Source organism: Telopea speciosissima, chromosome 6, assembly GCF_018873765.1.
Source record: "Telopea speciosissima isolate NSW1024214 ecotype Mountain lineage chromosome 6, Tspe_v1, whole genome shotgun sequence".
Lineage (NCBI taxonomy): Eukaryota > Viridiplantae > Streptophyta > Magnoliopsida > Proteales > Proteaceae > Telopea > Telopea speciosissima.
The window spans coordinates 39,268,111-39,292,948 of NC_057921.1; the positions used below are offsets into that span (position 1 = coordinate 39,268,111).

At 36.9% G+C, this 24,838-nt stretch overlaps 1 protein-coding gene and 1 long non-coding RNA gene across 2 annotated transcripts in view; one reads left to right on the forward strand and one right to left on the reverse strand.

Annotated features, from left to right (window-relative positions):
• LOC122666287 lies at window positions 1-13,618 on the forward strand. The gene is made up of 4 exons (XR_006333522.1): window positions 1-12; window positions 4,201-4,202; window positions 13,078-13,247; window positions 13,536-13,618. It is a non-coding gene; the product is annotated as an uncharacterized LOC122666287 (long non-coding RNA).
• Window positions 9,091-24,838, reverse strand: part of LOC122666286 (probable leucine-rich repeat receptor-like protein kinase At1g35710) — a 27,157-nt gene continuing 11,409 nt past the window's right edge. The window contains exons 2-3 of the mRNA XM_043862470.1: window positions 11,244-13,374; window positions 9,091-9,462 (exon numbers count right to left, since the gene is read on the reverse strand). Of these exons, the coding sequence (XP_043718405.1) occupies window positions 9,101-9,462; window positions 11,244-13,374 (2,493 nt within the window). The 3' untranslated portion in view covers window positions 9,091-9,100. The remainder of the gene's footprint in view (window positions 9,463-11,243; window positions 13,375-24,838) is intronic.

Consider the following 24,838-nt stretch of genomic DNA (forward strand, 5'->3'; position numbering starts at 1 on the left):
TCTCAGTCAATCGTCAGTACGGAGCTCTTCAAATCGGCGTTCGATGCCAAGTACACTGTCCCACGTACTAATACGCCCCCGAGCCGGGTCAGTCAACCTTAAGAGAGTGTACAACGTGGGGAGAGATTAGTGCCTTAGGGCTAGAAGAGTTGGGCCCCATAAGTTATCAAACAAGGCTAAAATAGGGGACCGGCACATACAGCAAGGCTATATCATGTGCCTGTCCATGTGCCTATCCATGTGTCTGTCCCTCTCGGACTTTCCCACCGGCAGATCTAGGTTCTCAGGGACTGGCACTTGCATGTGCCTGTCCATGTGCCTGTCCCTCTCGGACCTCCCACCTTTCTCAGGGACTGGCACTTGCATGTGCCTGTCCATGTGCCTGTCCCTCTCGGACTTCCCACCGGCAGATCTACTTTCTCAGGGACAGGCACTTGCATGTGCCTGTCCATGTGCCAGTCTTGCTGTTCATGCCATTCCGAGAATGGTTTTGCAGCCCCAAAGTCTTGGGCTAAAATGGGGTATTCTTAGGGGTTTTTAGGGGTCTCTTTGGCCATGAGAACAACTCCAACCAAGGTGCCATAGCATACACCCAACATGGGTTTGTAAACCCCATGATCGATTAGGTTTTCTTCCATTAAAATACATACGGAAAGAAAACCCATAAATGGAGGTAAATCCCCAACTTAGGGTTCATAAATGGAGAAGGGTGAATGGGTTCAAGGTAGGGTTAGGTGCTTCATAGTTAAGCATCAAGGATTTGCCATTAATGGCTCTTCTAATTGAGTAGATGGAGCACTCAAGGTGTGCTCAACCGATTCAAACCTTAGGTAGTAGAATTAGGGAAAGAGAGAGAGAGAGAGAGATAGAGAATGCTCACCAATGTAGGAGAGCAAGCTTGGGTTCCACCTCTCTCCTTTCTTCTTCTTCTTTCTTCTCCTTCTTCCTTCTTCTTCTTCTTCTTTCTTTCCTTCTCTCCTTTCCTCTCCACGATTTAGGTTTTCTATTGTGAGGTGAATAGTGGATTGACCCCTATTTACCTCACTTTAGTCTTAAGTCATGTTTGGTTGTCTTAGGTCTTTAGGTCCATTTTAAGTTATTGGGCCCATTATACTACTAGGCCCATAATATGATTAGAAGGGACATCAGGTCCTAAGCCCATTCTAATATTTATACTCATGAGTTATTAGGATATTAACTTACTCCCAATCATCTGTAAGTGGGAACGGGTACACCGGGCGAGGGCCGGGCGGATCCTCGGAATGAGGAAATTCTAAGAATGCACCCTCGAAGACAAACTTTCCCCTATCTCTGTCGATGTACCTATCATCAACGACTTCTCCAGAGTCACGGTCAACAATCTTGTGGGATGGCTTGAGTATCATGGCCCACAGTTCACGAGCGTACTCCGTTCCCGGTTCTACATAAAAGGTTCAAACCAGATCGGTGGTCAGACCGGGTTTCAAACCGGGTTTTGGGCACGGATTTAACAAATATCCTCCAACCTCCTAACCCCAAGACCACCCTCCACCATAGGCCGACACACCTTCTCCCAGCTTGCCCAGTGATGTAGGTTTCCCCACTTTGACTCCCCCCACAAGAAATTGGCGCAAAGGCTGTCAAATTTGTGTATAATGGTCCTTGGAATGTCTAAAGAAGCAATGATGTGGATAGGCATTGAAGATAGAACATGCCTCAGAAGAATCATTCTCCCCTCTGTAGATAATAATTTTCCTTTTCACCCTGCTATTTTCCTTCGCATTCTTGCCAGGAAATCTTCAAAGAAATTGACACGCAGTCGGCCTGCATACAAAGGTGCACCAAGATAAGTCAGTGGCAGCCGTCTCCTTTGGTACCCCATAATTGCCTCTATCATGCAACACCGGTGCTCTGGCATTTTATTACCCACAACGAAGCAACTGTTTGATTTGTTTACCAGCTGTCCTTATGCTCCTTCATATCTAAATGCATTAATTTATTCTTTGCTAACCTTTAGTAAAAAAAAAAAATAAGAATTCAATGCCTTCAAATCCACTAATCCGCCATCCTCATCCAAATCTGCTCTCATAAATATTCATTGAATCGATCTTCTTCTGCTAGCTTTTGCCCTACCATTCTCAACCACTATGGAGCGATTGAAATTCAATAAAATCACATATCAGAACATGAAATCAACCAACAGATACAACACCCACGTCAAAACATTCAAAATACAAAGCCAAGTCCAAAGAATCAGAATTAGAAAAGGCTGAACTCAAAAACCCGCCATTATGACCTCGCAATAAGCTTGCGTAATGGGATTGGATAGCATGGAGCTCAGTTTCTGTATACACCCTATTTTTACAAATTTCACACCCGCTTTCGGTCATTGATCAAAATGCTTTAAAGCCGTGCATTGCACGTGCCATCAAAGGGGTTCTGTTTTGAATTTGAACAACAAACTGGGATGGTGGTGAAGGAGGTTATGGATAGTTATTTAACCACCAAAAGATGTTAAAATTCAAAATCAAATGAGAAGGAATGTTCCTGCTACAAGTCTGGCAGCCAAGAAAATGGGATCTTAAAGGGTATTTTAGAAAATACTAAAACCTAGGAGGGTATATATGAACCCAAGGAGGAAGTGAATTGTTCCATTTCCTTGGCTGCTAGGCTTGTAGAAGGAACATTCCTACTACAAGTGTAGTAGCAAAAATTTTTCCAAATAAGACAAAATAACGCTACAACTGTTGGAGAGAATAATAACAACAAAGTCAGAGTACGAGCAAAGGCCATGGTTGAGAATGTACGAATTGTTGGTTGGTTTGTTATGATCACAGCTTATGCTGGATTGCTAATTTATAGACAATTTCTTGTGTTCTCTAGTCTTTGTACTTTATTTTGTTTTTCTCTTTCTTTTTTATTTAGTTGTTGAGCTTAGGTCCTTTAGATGACGTAGTAAACAAAAGGGACCTATACGTGTTTGTTTTTTCAAATGAAGGTGGCTCGGTCTGTTATTTGGTGGAGAAAGACATTAAATGACGAGGGCTTTTGAATATTGCAAGTTGATTCACAACAATGAGGCATGCTCTGAATGGCATATTCAGCATATGTGGAGGAGGATTGCCATCAAAATGGATTCAATCATTCTAATCATCTATGTCTAGAAATAAGACCTAGACCTAAACTCACTTCTCCTCCATTATTTTACGTAGAAAATAAGAGGTTTTGTCAGAATGCAAAGGGATTGGACATAAGGTTGTTAAAACCTAGCTCGAACCTAAAAGACTGATTGAAACTGACCGTAAAAACCCAGACCGAACTGAACTAAACTGAACCGATCCTTATCGGATTGATTTTGGACTGGGGTATGATGGGAATCACCAAAAAAACCGGACCAAACCAAAATGACCGATATCGAAACCCAAAAGCTAACCCAATGAAACTGATAAAAAATCTTGAGAAATTTACATGTGCCTCCCCTTAGGTAAGGCTTAGTTGTAGATCCACTCATGAGTTTTGGATATTTACGGATACCTCCCCTGCTTTCCAAAATAATTAGTATGTAAACCCACCCCATTAGTTGTCCCTGTTAGTTGCAAACGGTAAGAGTGTATTAGTCATTTTAAAACCAATATACAGTTGATAGGGTAAAGATATGCCCTTCTCCCACATTCCATTGCTTAGGGTCAAAGAACAACTGCCATTCAAATTCCCCGCGCAAGAACACTTGCAACTCATCTTCTTTGCTGACAATGATCTCGCGGTGAGCTTGTACTCGAGAAGCTAAGCATCCTCTAGCGCAAGAACACCTACAACTCATCTTCTCCGTTGATGATTCTGATTCTTACAGTTTTGATTGGTATGCATCCTTACCTGCTCAAGGACATACTTGGACGAATTTGAATGTTTAAAGAATTCAATGATGCAAGGCTTTCTTGAGAAATACCAGAATTTTTCTGGTAAAAAATTCAATTTGGAGAAAAGTAAACTCTTCTGTGGTGCTATAACTCCTTCCCATAGGCGGCGGATTTCTGATGTGCTTAAGGTTCCTCTCTGCAGTCTTCCTACAAAATATCTGGGAGTGGAAATTTTTAAAGGAAGAGTCACGAAGGACAAGGTAATGTCCGTAGTGGATAAACCTCTAGTTTAATTACTTGCAAATGTCTCTATGACTTTCTATTCTTTCTATAATTTTACGTGTTCTACTTGCCATCCTTGTAGAAGTAATTGAGATAGAACAAATTACAAAAAATAGTTTTTGATCCAGAAGAGCCAGTCTTGGAAAAAAAAAGTAATTCCTTTTTTATATTTTTTATTTTTTTATGTCTGTTCTACTATACTAGAATCTCTTTCCTTCGGGGAACAAAACTGCACTAAAAAAAATACCTTTCTCAAAGCAAGAATTCATGTTAACCCCTCTCGGTTCCCTAGGGAAATCAGAAAATCTCTAGACTTTTTGTATGAGGTTTTAGAAAACCCATAACATACCCATGCAAAAAGGAATTAGGGCAATGATTAGAGAGATTTTTTGAAAAATAGGTATACTTACATTGAGAATTAGGACTCAATTTTGGGTCGATAATGTTAGAAAAACAATGCCCATAAATGGGATATTGCATAAGAAAACGCAAAAGAAAAAAGAAGACAGCACACAACACCAAGGATTTACGTGGTTCACCCCCAAGAAGGTAGGCTACATCCACGGCCGACGATAGAACTATTTTTTCCCTATTTCTTTGAAGCAAGTTACAAACCCTCAAATCTCACCCTATATCTCTCAACGATATAAGGATCCTTTATAAAAAAGCCCTAGCCCAGAAAAATACAAAAACGCCCCTAGAAGCCCCAAAAAAAACCCCACTTGGTGTGGTTCGGACCAAAACTGAACATATGTCAAAATACATATCATTTCAAAGGTCTTGATGAGCTTTATAGGGCTTAGTGCTCATGGCGCTGATGTATACACTTTAAGGCCTTTCTGGAAGATTTCAAAGCTGAAATGACCCTCCAAAGATCCCCCCACTGCACTTTTTGGACAAAGATCAGGCTTCACCAATAACAGATAAGACCAATTGGATTACCTTTAGATACCAACATAAGACTTGGAGACAAAAGCTTCGGATCAAACCAGCAACAGGAAAAACTCTAGAAATCTTCGTTAAGCCACTACACTCTGTAGTCCTTGATAAGGGTCTTCAAGGAAAAACTTCAACCATGCCTAAAACAAACACGATAGGATGGAAGACCCTTCCCCTTCACTCTGAGGGTTTTGGGATACATTTCTAACAAAGGAAAAGAAGAAATTGATAGTACAGCTAGGGAGAGAAAATGTGAAATCAACGATGCCACTCAACACTTAGGCAATGTTCTACTCTCAAGTCATCAGTGAAAAACAAGTGAATTCACCATCTTGCAAAACAGACATTGACCTACAAAATAGAGGTGAAAATTGCTGTCAGAAATAAATTGTAATGGACACACAAATAATAATCCATGACCCAAACACCCTCTCAAACCCACTGTTTCAATTCCTAGAATTAGAACACAATCATAGAATAGCTCAAAAGGATTCTAGTACCAAGACTCAGAAGTAAGAAGGACCCCGAGGAAAGCCAAGACCTCAGTGGCTGTTAAGCACATAATAGAACACTTCTAAAATACATAATAGCATAGAAATAAAGATTCAGTTAAAAGTACACTATGTCTCCATACCCTGAGTTTATGATTTGGTGCTTGACAGAGTAGCTATCAAATATGCCCTCCTTTTGAAACCAGAATTTTGTCTAGAGCATCACCAAATGCTTCAACACCAAGTTAGAAAAGATGTTAGCAATATCCACAGGAATAACAGCTGAATTCTATCCCTCTCATCCCTATTTTTTTTCTTACTTTAATTAGGTATAGGTAAGTATGTTGTGAGAACTAATTATTACCCCTTGAACAGTTTTCTTAACTTCATTAATTAGGTACTATCTCTCTGCAACTTCAAAAGCTGCTATGCCCTGATTAGTAAAAATAAATAAATTAATAGAACTCTCCAAAGGAAAAGAAAAAAAAACAATAAGATTAACACAGAGATGAAGCACAACAGATATATAGTACACCGACAACAAGGACACATAGACCACCAAACCCAAAAGAGAAGTTAAAAAACAAAGCCTAGCTTTCACACACAACAATTCCTTTATAGAATTGTTCTATAATTGCTTAGAATTTATAAAACATATCAATCCCACACAGTATAATAGCTTAATACAACTTCCCCCAAGTATAAGACCGTATATCAGTGACACTTTTGTTCCTAAGCTATGATGTGTGTGAATGTGAGAGAGAGAGATGGGTTGAGGAGGTGGGGGTCAAAGGGATAATCTCAAATTATTCTGAAAATCATGACCAACAACCATAATGCCAAGGAATGGAAAGAAATTAGAAGTTATTAACTAAGTATACAGCTATGGCGCACACTGTCGCTGAACTTATGTGGTTGAAGTCATTACTCTAAGAGTTGGGATTTCCAATTGCCTCTCTTATGAAGAAGTTCTGTGATAATCAAGCTACAATCTATATTGTTAGCAATCCAGTGTTCCACGAACGAACCCAACATATTGAAGTTGACTGTCATTTTGTGTGAGATGCCGTAATGAAGAAACTATTGGTTACTCTATTCATCTCCTTTGTTGATTAGCTTGGCGACTTGTTCACTAAGTCCTTGTTTGGTCTAGCATTTCGGAAGGGTTGTCCCAAACTAGGTATGGGGGATTTGTATGCTCCAGCTTGAGGGGGAGTGGTAAATCATGGGTGTTATTATACAACCACAATATAGGAAGTCCCTCTATCATGGACCATGTTTTTATTTCTTCTTTTGTTTTGCTTTCCTAGTTGTAATAAATTAGTTTAGCTTTCTTTTTTTGGTTCTTCCTAGTCTTAATAGAAAAGCTCATATGTCCTATGTTTTCTAGCAGCCTCCCCACTCGATCTTCTCCTTCTTCCTTATTGTTGGTTTTATTCTTTAATCTTGTTACAATAAGTGTATAAAAATTGAAAAATATTTTCAAAATTCAAGACAATATATAAAGATAAATCAAACTAAAAAATAAACTTATAATTTAATTTTTTATTATAGAATATCGATATCATTCCCACCACAATCCCAATTTTTTTTAATTATTGAAAGCTCAAAAAACACTAATTTCAATTAACGCATGCATTTTTTTTTTGACAAAAAGAACATCTATTAACGTAATAAAAAAAATCCAATTTTTGTACATCATGCATCTATCCCATAAAATTCTGGATATTTTCTTCTTTTTTTTGTAATTTTTTATTTAAAAATTCCATAAAATCATATTTTCCATCATATAACATGCATTTTTGGTTGATGAACCAAAACACAATACTCCAAGAATCAAAGGATATAAATCTAATATAACATGATACATTCATAATATTTTTTTAAAAAACAATTTCACACAAATCCAATAATAACACATAGAACACATCTAAGTTGGTATTTATATCATATAGCCAAGGATTTAAAAAAAAAAATGAGTTTAAAAACATGCAAGGGTCATCTATTGATAGCCTTGGGGTGTGCACCACGTCCAAGGTTGGCATCCATGGGTACCCCATCAAGAGGATTTCATTCCTTAAGAGAACTAGGTTGAAATGGAATGAAAATCCCATTCAAGCAGCTTAAGGAAAATTTGGGTTTTGTTTTAGGGTTCTAGAGTCTTTTAGGGAGTCTCCAACCAAGGTGTAAGAATGTGTTTAGGTAATTGCTTGGTTGGCAAAGGGGAAATGGGATTAAATTGTATTTGACTAAAATCTGAAAAGCATAACAATGGCCGACACTCGATAAGCCAGCCGACATCACCCAGAGGCACGACGACGTTGGCCTCCAGGCTAGGTAAAAAATAGGTCATTTTAGCTTGATGGGTTGGATTTGTTTTGGGTCTAGCCCTGAACCAGTATTGATCTGAGTCTATAGGTTTGGTCTAGGCCAATTGTAGATTTGACAAAACCATTTAACCACATTTTGAAAACATATATATATTTTTTTCAATTTTAAAACCTCCTATATTGATATTGTCTGCAAGGATGCTGGGCATGCATAACATCTTCAGCTATAAGTAAAAGATCCCTATATTGTCATAAGAAATTTCGATTCATCATTGTCTAGCCACTCCAGGGTGACAAAATTAGGTGTTTACATAAGCTTGACAACATTCTCACGAAGAAAACCTTATAAGTTGAACTATGGTGTTTGACCACATAACAACCAACTAGAAAGGACTAATCTTAACAACTCTACTACAATTAATGGTGCTCAGATCATGCTATTGTTGAAAGAATAGCACCTTAGCTGCATGATTCATGGATGATCCTGTAACCCTTCTTGGTGACCTTCTGTGCCATGGAAACCAATCCATTTTATTTGAACCTTGAATTCTTCATATTCCCTCTGTATCCACAAAATGGTGCATCAGATAACCCTGATAGACTAGATAACTACAACATGAGATAAGGAATATGATAATCAGATAGCATAACATACTCTTATTTTACAAAATTATCTTATACAACCAAAATTTGAGTCTCTATGTGGCTATAAAAAAAAGTGGTAGAATGTTACTCTGTAATTGTCAATGGAGGCAAAAAGGGAACCCGTTGGAGTAAATTGTGCTTACAACATGGTGCTGAAACAAAAGGGAAGCCTCTACGATTTCCTTCAACTTCAACTACCACTTCCAAGTTCCAAAATAAGAAAGGGATCAGGATGACTTAAATTGACATTACAAAACCTCATTAGTAAGATTAGAATAAAATAACCACCAATGTGAAAAATACCTATTAAAGTAGGGAAACCATAGTTACAAAATTTTTTCAAAAAATAATCACCTCGAAAGAAATATAGACTAGCTCTTTGGTCTACAGTGAGGACTTCAGTCATGCCATCCCTATAAAAACCCAAAAAGGGTGATATAGTTTTGGATATTGGATTGAAGTTAAACCATACAAATTAACAAAAGGCTGACCTTTAGAACTATTGCTTAATTTTGAGCGCAGTCTCAAATCAATCTTCGTCGTCCCCTTTGTTGGTCGAATGAATCATCGATCACAATTATTGTACTTCAATATCATTTAGGTGACCTACAGTAATTGTATAAAAATGCTCCACAAATGATGGTCGGAGAACAAGTAGCTCTTTTGATACTTGATGCATAGTTGGGCGGGATTGTGGGTGACTATGTAAACATGCAATTGCTATTCTCACAACAGAAACCACATCCTTTGCAACCTTTTGATCTGATGGGAAGCTGAGACGTGGGTCTAGCATGTCCCTTAATAGCATCTTTTGGCCAACTGGTGACGTTACAGATGAGATGAACTCCCCTGGATGCCTTCCCATAATTATTTCTAATGTCACTACTCCGAAACTATATACATCACACTTATCAGTTAAAGCCATGGTGTAGGCAAGCTCTGCAAGTGAAGAAAGAAAGAGGCTTAGTAAAAGTGCATACAGGACAACAAATAAGTTTTAAAATAAAAACAAGAAACTATAATATATTTTAAATGATGGATTTGGTCGAACAAAATCTGCACTCCTCAAGTATCAAATTTAAGGGTCAAATTCAATTATTTACTCTTTGTCCACCTTCATTTTGCCGCTGCAAAATCTCTGTGAGGCTAAACTTTACATGGAACAAGGGACCTTGGGATCTATCAATCCAGAAAATTTGGATCCCATCCAATAGGGCATGTGACTAAAAAAGGGTGGCTCATGGAGGGAAGCTCCACTCTAGGCTTTGGAAGAAACTTATGCCTTACATTACTTCATTACTAGTGAGTGTTGTGGCTTTTGATACTAGCACCCTATCTATATACGTGTTTTTCATAGGTAAAACATTGTTTTTATATTACTCTCATCAACATATAAATTTCATCATGCATCAAAATACAGTTCCAAATAGGAGTGAGGGACTTTGGTCCACTTGTCCACAGGATTTATGGCCCCATCCGACATGCCATGTGTTAGAAATAGTGCGTACCTGAAAAAAATCTCTAGGTTGGGCCACCTACAAATTCTGATCTTTTTAGTTAGTGCTAAAAATATTGTGGATAAGTTGTCTATATCACCATCTACTCTTATGGTAACTTTAGCTCATGTCTTTACCACATCAAATATAAAGCGTAGCCAAATGATATATCAATTTTGACAAGCTTGGTTTAATGGTAGAAAATATAAAATAAACAATAAATGCATGTTGGGCCAATATAGTAGAGATCACACCTCATGATAGAGATACCAATGATTCTACTACCCATCCAACAATCTCGATTTTACCAGATTACTTTAAGATCTTTAGTTGATTTATAAAATTCTTAGGGTTGGCCTAGAATCCTAAAGCTTTGATCGTTCAAAAACGATTTAGCCATTGTAACTTGCTTCTAGTTCAATAGGAAAGCACAATAGTGCTAGAAATACCTACTTTTTGTATAAAAATTTGGAGAAAAGAATCATTTATTATGAAATATAATAGGGTAGCTTACGAAATATAGTAGGGCTTTTTATTTTTTCACTCCAAATGAGTAATTTTGATGTTCTATTTTGCTTTCAATTTGCAATGGGCTTTTTCCCGATTTCTTTATGCACCAAGAAATTCAAAGGGATATAAGAAATATATGATATCCTTTAGGTTTCTTATTGAATTACTCAATTAAATAAAATATTTGTGCTCATCCTAATTTATATAATGCATCATTTTACTCAAAAATAATCAAAAGGGTATTTATTAATAATTTATTATGTAGTATAAATATCATAACAATAGAACATGCCGACATTTGTGCTCATCCTAATTTATATAATGCATAATTTTACTCAAAAATAATCAAAAGGGTATTTATTAATAATTTATTATGTAGTATAAATATCATAACAATAGAACATGCCGACATTCATCCTATTACTCTAAAATAATTGTAATTTAAAGAAACTAAAATACATTTTTTTTAAATCAAAGTATTGATGATTTTATACTAAATCTTTCAAAGTTCAAATGAGATATTTATCAAAGTATAATAATTGTGCTTCAGATTCAAATACTTTATCTCTCTCCTTTTTCAATACTAAGATGTAAATACTTCAATGACCCACTTTAGCAAAAGTTCTAGGTCTTAAATACTGCAGTGAAAAATGAAGAAACCTTAAACATACAACAATAAAAAACATAGCATATAGTAGTGACAAATTTAAATACCTGGAGCAATATATCCACGAGTTCCTTTGAGTGACGTCCAATTAGATGAGTTTGGCTTTAACAGTCTTGCAACACCAAAATCAGAAACACGAGCCTCAAGTTCCAAGTCAAGCAATATATTTTTGCTTGAAATATCCCGATGAATTATTGGTGGAATACAATCATGATGCAAGTAAGACAAAGCATTTGCCACACTGTTGATGACATTTACTCTTTTTAGCCAATCCAACTCCACAGCCTCGGCTTGATTGCTCAAGATATGTGTTAAGCTTCCTTTTTCCATGTACTCATAAACAAGAAACATGCATTGTGGATGGGAGCAGAACCCATAAAGTTTGACAATGTTCCGATGCCTGATATTTGTTAATACACGCATCTCATTCTCAAAGCTTTCATCAACTATCACCTCGCCTTCCAATTGATGGAACTTCTTCAAGGCTACTACATGACCTGTAGGTAGGATTGCTTTGTAAACACTCCCATAAGTTCCAGCTCGAATGCAATATTTGGCATCAAAATCCTCTGTTGCTTGAATTATGTCCTCATATGCAATCTTGCCATCGAAATTCCATATTGAAAATATATTGCCATGGTTTCTTCTTGTTGCTTCTACATTTCCTTTTGTCATTTTTTTTCGCAAGTGGAAAAGGACAACAACAATTGCAAATGCAAGGAACACAGTTCCTATCAAAGAAGTAATGATGGATATGAGGACTTTGTGTCCATTTTTACCATATCGCTTACTTGTACGAGATCGATTGCAGGGAAGTAGACCTTGAAGTTCACCACATAACCCTTTGTTGTTTCTAAATGCTTGTGGTGAAGCAGCATGTCTGAAAACCCTATTGTTAGGAACAACACCCTCCAACTGATTATAGGACAAATCAAGAGATACTAAGCTAATCATATCTTCGAGAGAAAGGGGGATGGAGCCAATGATCATATGCTGGGATAAATTCAAAATTTCCAACATCATCAACTTTGCAAGCTGTGGTGGTATTATTCCACTGATTGAATTATGACTAAGGTCCAATTGAGCTTGTAGGAATACTAGATCACCAATTTGAGATGGAATGCTTCCATTGAATGAATTACAACTCAAATTTAATGACAAAAGTTTAGAGCATTGACAAAGTTGTGCGGGGATTGATCCAGTTAGCCTATTTGATGATAGGTCTAAATGCTCTAAATTGATTAATTTGCCAATTTCAACTGGCATATGCCCTGAAATCTGGTTGTCATTTAAATATAAGTTGAGCAAACTGGATAAGATACCGAGTTCCTTTGGTATTCCTCCTACAATTTTGTTGAAAGAAAGGTCAAGTTGTCCAAGTCGAGTTAACTGACCAACCTCAGATGGTATCTTCCCATTGATATTATTTCCAGAAATCTTTAGCACCGACAAATTCTTACATTCTCCCCAATTTGGTGATAGCTCTCCATATAGTTTGTTGTGACTCATATCAATGTAATAAAGATGTGGATGTACACCAAAACTGTTGGTTATATTTCCTACAAATAGGTTGTTTTCAAGTCGAACTCTCGTCAGACTTGTGCAATTTCTCAAATCCGGAATAGGACCCATGAGACTATTGTTCTTAACCGCTAATTCTTGAAGTGATCCTCCTTGGCATATTTGTTGTGGTAAGTTTCCAGATAAGAGGTTGTCATTCAATTCGATTGCAACAATGGATACTTGGCTACCAAAGTCTTGAGGTATGGGACCAGATAATTGGTTTTCAAACAAAAGGAGAAACTCTAGTTTACTTAAATTAGCCAGAGAATGAGGGATCGGACCGCTGAGATTGTTTTGATATAGCACCAACCCAAAAAGATTTTCCATATCCCCAATTTCTGAAGGCAGCGGACCAGATAATTGATTCACATGCAAATAGAGAGTCTCTAGTTTACTTAAGTTAGCTAGAGAATGAGGGATTGGACCGCTGAGATTGTTTTGATATAGCACCAACTCAACAAGATTTTCCATATCTCCAATTTCTGAAGGTAGCAGACCAGATAATTGATTCTCTTGCAAATAGAGAATCTCTAGTTTACTTAAGTTAGCTAGAGAATGAGGGATTTGACCGCTGAGTTTGTTTTGAGAAATCTCCAAGTCAACCAGATTTTTCATGTTTCCAATTTCTGAAGGCAGCGGACCAGATAACTGATTCTCAAACAAATGGAGAATCTCTAGTTTACTTAAATTAGCTAGAGAGTGAGGGATGGAACCAATGAGTGTGTTTTGATTTAAATCCAACTCATCCAGATTTTCCATAACTCCAATTTCTGAAGGCAGCAGACCAGATAATTGATTTTCAAACAAAAAGAGCTTCTCTAGTCTACTTAAATTAGTCAGAGAGTGAGGAATTGGACCATTGAGCTCATTGGTGTTTAGTGCCAACTCATCCAGATTATCTAGATTTCCTAGTTCTGATGGTATTGGACCACCGAGTTCATTGGTATGCAGGTATAGAACGCGAATGTTGCTTAAATTAGCCAAGACAGGGGGAATCATTCCAATCAATTTATTCCAACCTAGTGACAATGCAATCAGACTGTTCATATTTCCTATCTCTAATGGTATTGTGCCATTGATATCATTGTCATAGAGGACTAAGAATTGCAGGCTGCTTAAATTACCCAAGGTGGGAGGCATAACGCTGGAAAGATTATTATTGGAGAGATCGAGGTGGGTGAGTTTGGAGAGACTACCAACATGCTCAGGTATGGTTCCTGTGAGTTGATTGAAGCTGAGATTGAGACGGAGGAGATTAGGAAAGGAAGAGAAAGTGAAGTAGTCAAGCGTACCTTGCAGCTCTGTCTCGGGAAGGTTAATCTCAACCACGCTTCCAACTTTGTTGCAAGTTATACCAAACCACTTGCATGATGATGAAGTAGTATTAGTACTGGTAGTGTTGGGAGATGGTGATGATGTAGTAGTAAGCTTCCAAGAATCGAGAGCAGCAACAGAGTAGCTTTGGAGAGTGGCTTTCCATTTGAGGAGAGCCTCTGCTTCACTTGATGACAACTGAAGAGAGACGACCCCAGTTGTAGTTGCATAAGCAGCAGATGAAGAAGAGAAGAAGAGAAGAGAGCAAAGAAAAGCTACAAGAGTTGGAAAGAAAAATAACAAGAAGGAAGGAGTCGGAGGAGTGGTGGTGGAGTAGTAAGCCATTAGTGTTGGTTGGTTGGTTGGTTTGGAGTTTGCAGTTTGCAATTTGCAGGTCTGAGTGGTGTGGTGGTACTTTATCATGTGTGTTCTCATTGCTAATTTATAGAGTTTTGTTAGTAGGTCATCCATCCTGCTAGGTACGAGATATTTTGAGAGATAAATACTGTGCAGACTGTGGAGGATAAAGTAAGTATGGTGTAAGATTGTCCACCTCAGATTCTTTTTTTTTTTATATTTAAATAATAATAATAATAATAATAATAATAATAATAATAATAATAATAGTAATAATAAAGGAAAGCTTATAATGTTATAGCTGAATGTAGTTGAATATTTGAGAATTGATGTAAAAATATGTGAAAATTCGAGGGGTGCTCGATCGAGTGGGGATGAAGGTAAAACAGAATCCAAATCGTCTACGGCCTGCCTGCCTGTAGCAGTCATAAAAGCGCACTAATGAGGCGTAGTGCAATGACCGCCTTATCCCTGCCCGAACACCTTGCCTGAGTAGGGGTAAGGCGATCATTGAACCGTGCCTCATTAGTGCGCTGCTATGGCTGTTATGGACAGCAGGCCGTAGACAATCACGTTCCGGTAAAATATTTATCAAACCAAGTTTTTCATGTCACCGAGATTTCTTAACGTATCGGACCAAATATAGTTTATTCTCAGACAAATAGAGCACCTCTATTTTACTTAAATTAGATAGACAATTGTGAGAAATTGAACGACTGAGTTTGTTTCAAGCTAATTCCATGTCAATAAGATTTTCCATATCTCCACTGATACGATAAGCTACTAATGATCGATGGGATTTTTATGTAATATTCAACTAGGAGCGTATGCTTCAGGGGGGAACTTTTTTGTTTTGCTTCATTTATTTGGTCTTCTCCCGTTTGCTACGGTAAAACTTGTCTTTTTGACCTTTGTTTTGTAGTAGCAAGACTTTTGCGGAGACTATCTAAGTCTTCCATCCATCCTAATAGGTACGAGAGTAAGGACTGAGGACTGAGTACTGAGTGTGGTGTAAAATGATCGCTTGATCGAGCATTTTATGTTTCATATCGTCCACCACATGATCAGTGCAGACAAGCTCAGCTGTCAATCGTCATTGGTGGACATATACCATAGGGTCAGATTCTGTTTTGTTTTTAAAAAAAATAATTAGAAATGAAAGCTTTCAATGTTATAGCGGAAAGTACTTGAATTAATATCTGAGAATTTATGTAAAAATATGTGAAAATTCGAGGGGCGCTCGATCAAGTGGGGATGAAGGTAAAACATTTCAATCCGGTGAATCTTCACATTCGTGAGCATACATGAACGACTCACATCCATTCAAATGAAATATTATCATAAATTGGATTCCATTTGAATGGCTATGAATCGTTCACGTACACTCACGTATGTGAAGATTCCCCGCTCACTATCAAACCATGTTTTTCATGTGTCTAATCTACCCGAACAAATAGTTTATTCTCAAACAAATAGAGCACCTCTACTTTACTTAAATTTGACAGATAATGAGGAATTGAACCACTGAGTTTGTTTAGAGCTAACACTATATCAATAAGATTTTTCATATCTCCAATTTCTAAAGGTATATTGACCAATGAATTACTTATTCCAACCTACTAATAAAAATAATAAAAAAAGAGTTGGAAAGAGAGTTTGTTGGAGAGCCTCTCCTTCACTCGACAACTGAGAGGCAAATTAGGAACACTACAATAGTTGGAAAGAACAATAACAACTAGTGGCAATGCGAGAACGGATGTTGGTTGTGGTGGAGTGGGCCATGGGTACCTTATGTTTAATTGTTAATTTATAAATAGATGAGCGACAACCCCCAATGTCCTACCATTAGTAGAGCATGGTTTATTGAAATCAATATTATTCGATAGATCATCTGAAGTAAGGATGTCAATTGGTACGGTATCAGGAATTTGGTACGGTTTCGGTTTAGTATAGAAAACAAAAAGTAAATACCAACACCGTTCCTTAACAAATATAAACTTCATTTTGAATGATTGATACCGTATTAATTTGGTACGGTTTTTATTCAGTATAAAAAAAGTTTTTCTTATTTGATAGGAAACACAGTTTCTTATTTGAACTATCATTAGCTGTGTAGCTTGACAGTTTTATGTGAAAAACGATTTCAACACACATTATCAATTTTTTATTCAGTCTGAAATAAGTTAACTTCACTTTGTCTTTACACTTTTTTTTTTTTTGTCAATTATCTTTATCTTTTGCACTTTAACATTATCTATATTGGAAGTAGTTTTTTATCCGGGAGTATAGCGTACACCATCATTCCCATGTGTCTATCTCTCTCCTCCTTAAAACTAGGGGGCATAGGTGTCTATTCATTTGGGAGGGAGAGAGAGAGAGAGAGACTCATGATAGTGTTGACCAAGACCACACCCCCGGATGGAATTGTTTTTCCCTATGTATATAGTAGTAAATTCACAAATGCAAGAGCAATTCCTTGGACAGACCAAACCCATAGGGGGATCCATATGAAGATTAACTAGATCCAATTGGTTTTTTGGGAGCAACAAGATATTTAGTTTATTTATTTAATTAGATTTTATTAGTTGAGTTTATCATGTAATTTTTCTGTTTTAGTTTTAATAGGTTAATCAATTTAGTGTCCAATTTAGAGTCCCGTCTTAGTTTACTGTTTTAGGTAAGGATTAAGATTATTTGGATAAGAAATCTTTTTATTATTTTATGTTTATATTCTCTTGTAATCATAGTTTATTTTTCAGATTTTGGATTGAAGTTTATTGTCATTGTTGGGGTTATAGACAATATTTTGTTTCATTGCTAATTTAGAGACGGGTGACCATGTCTAGTTTTCTTTTTACCCCAAAAATAAAAAAAAATATGTCAGTTCTATTATTATTATTATTAGTTTTGTCTTCTTCTAAGTCTTCTCACAAAGTCAGTAAAAAGGCTCCACTTGGGTTTTTTTTTCATTCTGATTTGACATTGTGCGTAAAATGACTTTCGGGTCATATTGGCTGCTAATGATCGATGGGATTTTTATGTAAATTTAAGTGCGTATGCTTGGGGGTGGGGGGGTGGACTTTGTTGTTTTGCCTCAATGATTTGGTCTTCTCCCATTTTCTACGCTTAAAACAATTCTGTTCCACCTTTGTTTTGTAGTTGCAAGACTTTTGTGGAGACTAACTAGGTCATCCATTCTAGGAGATTTTTATGTAATATTTAGGTGCGTATGCTTCACAATAAACTTTGTAGTTTTGCTTTAATAATAATTATTTGGTCTTCTCCCATTTTGTACGCTTAAAACCTGTCTTTTTCAGATTAAAATTTTCTATGATTCCTTGATCCCCGAGTGTTGTGCAGTTTGGGTTTGAGAGGTCGACACCTAACAGGTGCGACATCCAATGGTCTGAGGTTTGATTGAGTCAATTTTTTTTTTTATTGTTGAGAGCTTGGCATCATTTGATGTCATGCCTTCCAAATGTCGAGCTCTCAGCCCCAATCTTTTTTTTGGTAGTTGTAGTATGTTTTAGCTTTCCTAGTTTATCTATGTTACTATATGATAGAGTTCTCAGTTTTCTCTTACATCTATATTTTATGTTGTTTGTACATGCATAGTTCTATCTTTGTAAGGTCTCTTGATCATGTACATAATCATGGCTCATGCCGTGTGCAATCAGTGGAAAATTATCTTCTAGTTTGGTATAGTATCAGAGCTCAATAGCTCCACTGAACACCTCTGATCCACCACTTTGATTGTTTTTTCTTTCTTATTTTTAGCTAAAGATCACCAATGTGTGTATTAATAAAAAAGAATGGATGTTACAAGAATAATTGCAAAACAACAAAAAAGAAACACATAGGAGAATGCCATTTCACCTTCGGCATTGCCATCAGCAAAATAGCAAACCCTAGTAATCTTTACAAAAAACATAGGAAAAAAATCCCAAGGACTAGAAAATAAAAGAGAAAATTACTTGGACACCCCCTGTACTATGGCCTAATTACTTATTCTTCCCAACGTTTGAAACAATTACTTGAACACCCCCTGTAGTTACCATTTCTTTCAAGTAAGTCTTGTCCGTTAGTTTAGTGATGATCTCATCGGTTAAATTTTTTGTAATGCCTAAACTACCCTTAAAGGGTAGTGAAGTGACCCTTTTACCCTCTTCCTCCTCCTCCTTCCTACAACGCAATTTCAGATTCAAACCCTAATCGATTTCAGAAAAAAATCTCTTTTCTTAAACAAATTTCAAATCAAAATAACCCAAAACCCTTAATCGATTTCAGATTTAAACCCTAATAAATCTCTTTCATGGCCGATTCAAGTACCAAAAAAATTTTTAAATTTGAGCCAGAGCGCCACCATACCTGACTGCTCTGCCACATCCTCCGGTTGCCTCATCCATTTCAGAATAGGAGTAGCAAATACATACATGGGTAGAAGTAGAACAAAGATCTTTGCATATAGATTCCCAACATATGGAATTTCTTGACTCCAAATGCCTGACCACATAGTGTCTCCAATGCACTAGCCATTCCTAACTAATAAATCCACAAAAAAACAAACAAAACCCAGAACAAAGTTTGTTTTGTACATTCAATTAAAATATTAAAAAGTGTAGCAGAGTAGAGAAGATTAAGTACCAAGAGACCGTAATTGAAGCCAACAATGACATTACTGGCAATGGAGAGGGAAGCGAGCTCGAGATTCACCAAGATGGCCAGCGAAAGCTTGGGTGATGACATTTATGGAATAGGAGGAGACATGACTAAAGACGGTTGGACTAACAATGAGCCATAACAGTTTTGATTTGATCCAAACCCTTTTCCCTAAATCTTCCTCTTCTTCGTTCTCTCTTATTGATGGTATTTTCTACAACAAGGGAATAGATTCTTTCAGCATGTCCTTTGCCAGTACTTGGGCTATGACAGCTTTATAGATCTTGGAAACAGCCTTCCCTTCACAAGTCGAAGATAGTATGACAGTTTAAATTTGTCCATTCTGAGATTATTGTTACAATGGTGTACATCGATGGACCTTTACAAATGGACTGTTGGGTTCCACCGATTGAAAATTTTGACCTCTACAAATGGACTGAGAATATTGCTGCATAAATGGATTACTATTGTGAGATGAACTAAGATTATTACTCCATCCCTACAATTGTGGGATGTCCTTCAACTCTAATGTGTGGTCATACACCCAAAGGTGGTGATCATGTATTAGTACTTGAAGGGGTACATATACAGTATGCATGTGAATAGGCTAACACTAGAATTCTGCGCACCCAAAACTGGTGGATTTTGAAAGTTGAGTTGTATTCCCATGGCCACTGGCATGTAGGGATTGTTTACAATTGCATATTGGGAATTCAGCCCAAAGGTATTTTCACAATGATGTGTGTAAAATTCTTGTTAGCTTATAAGGTTTCAAGCTATATTTGCATTATGCTGATTATTATACTGTTCATTGTTTAAATTTTCAGTCACCTTTTCTGTCAACAACAACATGGTCACTATTGAAATTCTTATTAGGTCAAACTTTAAGAAGTTGAAAGAGGACATTATGTTTGTTATGGAAATGGCAGATGTGTACACGTCCCTTATTATGGATAAACCAATGGATCTAACTGCTGATAGTACTGAGGACGAAAAATCTGTGCATGCTGCATGGCAAAAGAGTAATCGACTCAGTATACTGTCCATAAAGAAGCCAATATCGGAACACCTAAAAAGTGGTATGCCTGACCAATATACTGCCAGAGAATTGTTAGATGCAATTTCTAAGATATACAGAGTTTCATCGAATGCTGAGATTTTCTACAAGGGCTATTTAATATGAAATATGATGGTTCTAGGGGTGTTAGGGATTACATTATTAGGATGGTTGATTACCAAACTAAACTCAAAGCCTTGAACATTCCTCTTCCTATTGACCTAATTGTCCATCAAGCCCTAAATACCCATCCTTCTAAATTTGGCATCATTCAAGCCAACTACATTTCCCCAGATGGAGTCTAAAATATTAATGATCTTATTTCTAGGGTTGTGTCGGAGGAAGAGAAATTGAAGAAAAACAAAAAATATGCTGCTCTGTTTACTTTCAAAACCCGTAAGAGTAAAAAGTTTAAAAATCATATTGAGTCTTCGAATAAAAGGAGTGATCGTTGTTTCTTTTGCAAGAAGAAGGGTCACATATTGGATTGTGACAAATACAAAACTTGGTTAATCAAGCCCAAACAACCATCAGATAATGATTCTTTGAATTTTTTTTGTGGATCCAATCTATCAGAAGCCCCATCCAGTTCTTGGTGGCTAGATAGCGATGCAACTAACCATGTTGCTTTTACCATACAGGGGTTCATAAATTGGAGGAGGCTAAACAAGGATGAATCAAAGCTGGTCGTAGGAAATGATGGACACTCTGACGTAAATTTCATGGGAGACGTCATTTTATTATTAGATTCTAATTTTAATTTGACTTTAAAGAACACTTTTTATGTACCGTCCTTCTGGCAAAATTTAATTTCGGTTTCAGTTTTGGACATTAGTGGTTACCATTTTGAAATAAAGAGCAGTATGGTTAATTTGTTTTTTAATTCGAGGAAAGCTGGTTCCTGCCTTATGTCCAATGGATTGTACAGATTGTGTTTGTCTCCCAATGATATCTACGTCTCCTTTAATGTTGAAAGCATTGTTTTTAAAATACCCTTACCTAAAGAACGGTCTTTCATATTGTGAAAGGTTGATAAAGTCTAGCAACCTACTTACTTTCGAAAGTGATCTATAAACTTGTGTAAACTGTTGTAAGGAAAAAATGACCAAAATAAAGAAAAAAACTACAGTCTATAGTTTTGACCTATTGGAGGTCATTCACATTGACATTAGTGGTCCCTATTCAGCCACATTGTGTAGAAATTTTTATTTCATCACTTTTACAGACAACTATTCTCGATATGGATAGCTGTACTTAATTAAAGAAAATCTAAATCTCTTGACAAGTTCAAGATTTTTAGGACTAAAGTTGAGAAACAGTTAGGGAAAGTTAAAAAATTTGTTAGATTTAATCGTGGGGGTGAGTATTATGGTAAACATGGCAATGCTGGACAACTTAGGGCTCATTTGCCAAATACCTAGAGGACTTTGGAATAGTTAGTTAGTTTACTATACCAGGAAGTCCTAAACAAAATGGGGTTGCCGAAAGACATAACCGCACCCCTATAGACACGGTGAGGAGTATGATTAGTAGGATAAATTTACCTAAGTTCTTATGGGGTGAAGCCTTGAAAACTGCTCTTTATATCCTTAACCGTGTACCTACTAAAACCGTCCCTCTTACCTCTTTTGAGTTGTGGACCGGCCTTAAATCTAGTTTAAACCATCTTAGAGTTTGGGGGTGCCCTATAGAGGTGCAGTTGTATAATTCGACTTTAAACAAGTTGGATCCCAAGACCACTTGTTGCTACTTTGTCAGCTACCCAGATCATTCAAAGGGATATAAATTTTATAATCCCTGCGGAGGCACTAGGATTGCGGAGTCACAGATAGCGAAGTTTCTAGAATTTGATATGGCCGAAAAGAATGACTATTCTCAGACTGTTCAAGATAGTCATATGATTGGTACATCAGTACCTGTTCTTCTACCTATTCAGATAGATCTGTAGCATATTGCGCCATTGGTTACACTTGCTGGAGTTCAGGAGCTTGATATTGATACGGTCCCCGACATTTATGTAGAACCTGATGAGATTCCTCTTATTCAGGATGTGGTTGAGGATCCTATCATTGATGCAGTTCCAACTGAGATTCCTCAGATTCAAGTTGAGGTAGTGGTAGCACCATTACGGAGATCCATCAGGGAGAGAAAACCAGCTATACCATCTATCTATGAGGTCTATCTTGGAGAATATGACTATGGTATTTATTGTGTGGTTGATCTAGTTACTTATTCAGGTGCTGTTTCTAGTCCTTAGTCAGATTTGTGGTTAAATGCGATGAGAGATGAAATGCAATCAATGAAACATAATGATGTTTGGGAGTTTGTTGATTTACTTAAAGGTTGTAAGCCATTGGTTACAAATGGGTGTATAAAACCAAAAGGGATTCCAATGAAAAAGTTGAGAGATTTAAAATCAAACTGATGGCCAAAGGATTCACTCAGAGAGAGGAAGTAGACTATAATGAGACATTTTCTCTAGTCTCTTCAAAGGATTCTTTCAGAGTGATCATGGCATTGGTAGCTCATTTTGATATGGAGTTGCATCAGATGGATATTAAAATCGCCTTTCTCAAGGGAAATCTTGATGAGGAAGTCTATATAGTTCAGTTTGAGGGTTTTGCAGTGGATGGTTCAGATCATCTTGTGTGTAGACTCAAGAAGTCTAGCTACGGTCTCAAACATACTTCTAGGCAATGGTATCTGATGTTTGACAGTATCGTGATTTCATTCGATTTTATGAAAAATAAAGTGGATTAGTGTATATATCACAAGGTCAGTGAGAGCAAATTCTATTTTCTCATTCTTTATATGGATGACATCTTGCTTGCAAGCAGTGACCTAGGGATGTTGTATAATACAAAACAACTATTATCTAGAGAATTTAACATGAAAGATCTTGGTGTGGCTTCTTTTATCCTTGGCATTGAGATCCATAGGGATTGTTCTGGCCGTATGTTAAGTCTTTCTAAGAGGGCTTATGTTGATCATGTTCTAGAGAGGTTCAGTATGCTGGATTGCAAACTTGGGAATTTTCCTGTTCTCAAGGGTGACAAGCTGAACTCAACACAATGCCTGAAAAATGAAGCTGAGAGGGATGAAATGAAGAAGGTCCCTTATACTAGCGCACTTGGTAGTATCATGTATGCTCAGGTCTGTACCAGACCGGATATTACTTTTATCATGGGACTTCTTACCAGGTATCAGTCAGATCTTGGTCATAGCCACTGGGTTGCTACTAAGAAAGTATTGAGGTACTTAAAGGGAACAAGAAATTATATGCTGACTTATAGACATGTTCTTGAACTTAAGCTAGTGGGGTATACAGACTCCGACTTTGCTGGCTATGAGGATGACAGGAAATCCACATCAGGTTATATTTTCTTGATGGTAGGAGAGTTAGTATCATAGAAGAGTGAAAAACAGACATTGGTGACCACTTCGACTATGCAGGCAGAGTTTGTAGCATGCTATGGGGCTGCTACTCAGGCTATTTGGTTTAGGAATCTCATAAAAGAGTTTACCATTATAGATTTTGTGGATAGACCCATCCAAATATACTGTGATAACAGCTCTGTTGTGTTGGTTATAAACAACAATAAAAGACATAGAGGGTCTAAACACGTGGAGGTCAAGTATTTGACCATAAAGGAGATAGTAAAGAAAGGTAACATTGCAGTGGAGCATATTGATACATATGATATGGTAGCAAATCCCCTAACTAAAGGTCTTTGCCCTTGTGTTTATGAGAGACATGTCATGAGTATGGGCTTAGTTGCATCATGGGATGCGATTGGTCAGTGGGAGTTTGTTTTATTTTGCTTCATTGTAATTTAAAATTTCTTTACATCTGTATTTTTACCTTATGGTAAACTTTGGCCTATATATATATATATATATATCAGTTGTCATTGCATGCAGTTTCTTTTAAACACATGGGTGTTTTAATTTATTGACATAAATCTCATTCTCCAATTAAATTTATCACTAATGGGTGGTTATTCTTGAAAATTCCAAGGGTGTGCAAGGATTGATTTTGGGTCTATATAAACCCAACCAAATGCATTGCAAAAGATATATCTTAAGATACATCCATGCTCATACTTTGCAATCACACAAGGTTTATCTTTCTTTCTCTCTTTTCTTCTAAGTCTGTTAGAGGGTTGCTGTACTGAAGCTCTTGGCTCCTTCAAGGGACTAGAAGAACTGCTTTATCTTCTAGTTGGAGGTTGTTTTATCTTGGGATAGTGGTGTAGAACAATCCTTGGTAGTAGGAGGCATCAATTACCTTAAAGGCAGCACCACAAGTGTGACTGATCATCCTAAAGTTTGTTCAAGTTGTTACGGGTGTGACTCTACATCAAATTCAAGTTTTGATCTTCTCATTTCAGCCAAAGATCAAGCCTAGTTTCTACTGCTTAAGCTATTGTATTACAATTTGTGTTGTTTCAAATTGTTTGTAAAGAATTGTAATACAATTACCCAACACTTAAAACCTGTGTCTTTTAGATCTTTGTTTTGTAGCAGCAAAACTTTATGTTTCATAACGTCCACCTGATCAATGCATATAAGCTCAACTGTCAATCGTCATTGGTGGACAAAGGAAAGGACTGAAATAAAATTAAGGGAATATTTGAGAATTGATGTAAAAATATGTGAAAATATCGAGTGGGATGAAGGTAAAATATTTAT